The 1,239-nt window shown below is 19.4% G+C and overlaps 1 protein-coding gene across 1 annotated transcript; it reads right to left on the reverse strand.

The window, feature by feature from the left end:
• Positions 1–206: 206 nt before the first annotated feature.
• PRSY57_0210200 (hypothetical protein) lies at positions 207–1,239 on the reverse strand (the record flags this gene model as incomplete). Its single annotated transcript, XM_020114412.1, has 5 exons — positions 207–280; positions 378–448; positions 543–671; positions 763–836; positions 986–1,239. Coding segments are annotated over 5 exons (602 nt in total), but the record flags the coding sequence as incomplete, so codon positions are not given.

The raw sequence follows: 1,239 nt of genomic DNA on the forward strand, positions 1-1,239 counted from the left end.
GTTTTTAATTCTCTTATTTGAATTTGAATTTTTTTTAAAGAATACGAAAAAATATAAATTTTTTTTTTTTTTTCAATATTAAATATATATTATTTATTTATTTTTTAAATCCCCTTCTCAAAAAAAAAAAAAAAAATTTAACTTCCATATAATGGTTACTTACAAATAGGTTGTATACAAATATATATTATTTATATTTTATTTTGTTAATAAATTCTTGGTAACAATTTCTTTCCATCATCATAGGGAAGATATTTACTCTTATCTTTCGGACGATAGCCTGAAATAATTGAAAATAAATAAATAAATATATATATATAATATATATATAATTACCTTTTGATAATATATATATATATATATATTTTTTCATTTACCTCCATATGATATTTGCTGACACAATGCTGGTAAACGACGATTTGATTTTTTCTGGTTATAAAAATCAGCCCTATATTAATAAAGCAAAATATAAAAAATATATATATATATATATATTTATATATATATTTGTATATATTTATTTATTTGTGTACAAGAATTACCATATAAAATAGGCTTGTAAAAAATGATCACTTGATAAATTAAATATATGTCTCATTTGAAGAATACTATATTTACTTAACTCTGTTACAATTTTCCCGCATTGCTTCACTTTTTTTTCATATAAATGCCTGGAAAAAGAGGAAAATACATAAATAAATTAAAATAATAATATATATATATATTTATTCTTTTATTATTTTTTTTTTTATGTAAACTAACTCCCATAATATATCCTTCAACAATGATGGAAAAATATCTACATTGTTAGCCGCTTCGTCTAATGATACCAAAAACTGAAAAAAGAAAATAAAATATTCAAGTGTATTATCATTATTGTTATTGCATATATGTATGTATATATATATATATATATATATATATATATATATATATATATATAAACAAATGATATATTCCTTTTTATTAAAAAAAAAAAGCTCACTCCAAATGCATATTCTTGACAATTCAAAAGTTCTGCATTAAAAGAATATTCAGGAACATCTTTTAAAAGCATCCAATCACGAACAATTCTCCACGTTATATCAAAAATATATGTATTTATAATATCTCCTTGATACTGTTCATGTCTTAATCTTTTATTAATTATCCAAAGATGCAAAATATAAAAATACATTTTCATATTAAAGGATTCATTTATACGAAATAAGTTTAATATCTCTTCATTTTCTAATCTTT

This window comes from Plasmodium reichenowi, chromosome 2, assembly GCF_001601855.1.
Source record: "Plasmodium reichenowi strain SY57 chromosome 2, whole genome shotgun sequence".
Classification (NCBI taxonomy): Eukaryota; Apicomplexa; class Aconoidasida; order Haemosporida; family Plasmodiidae; genus Plasmodium; species Plasmodium reichenowi.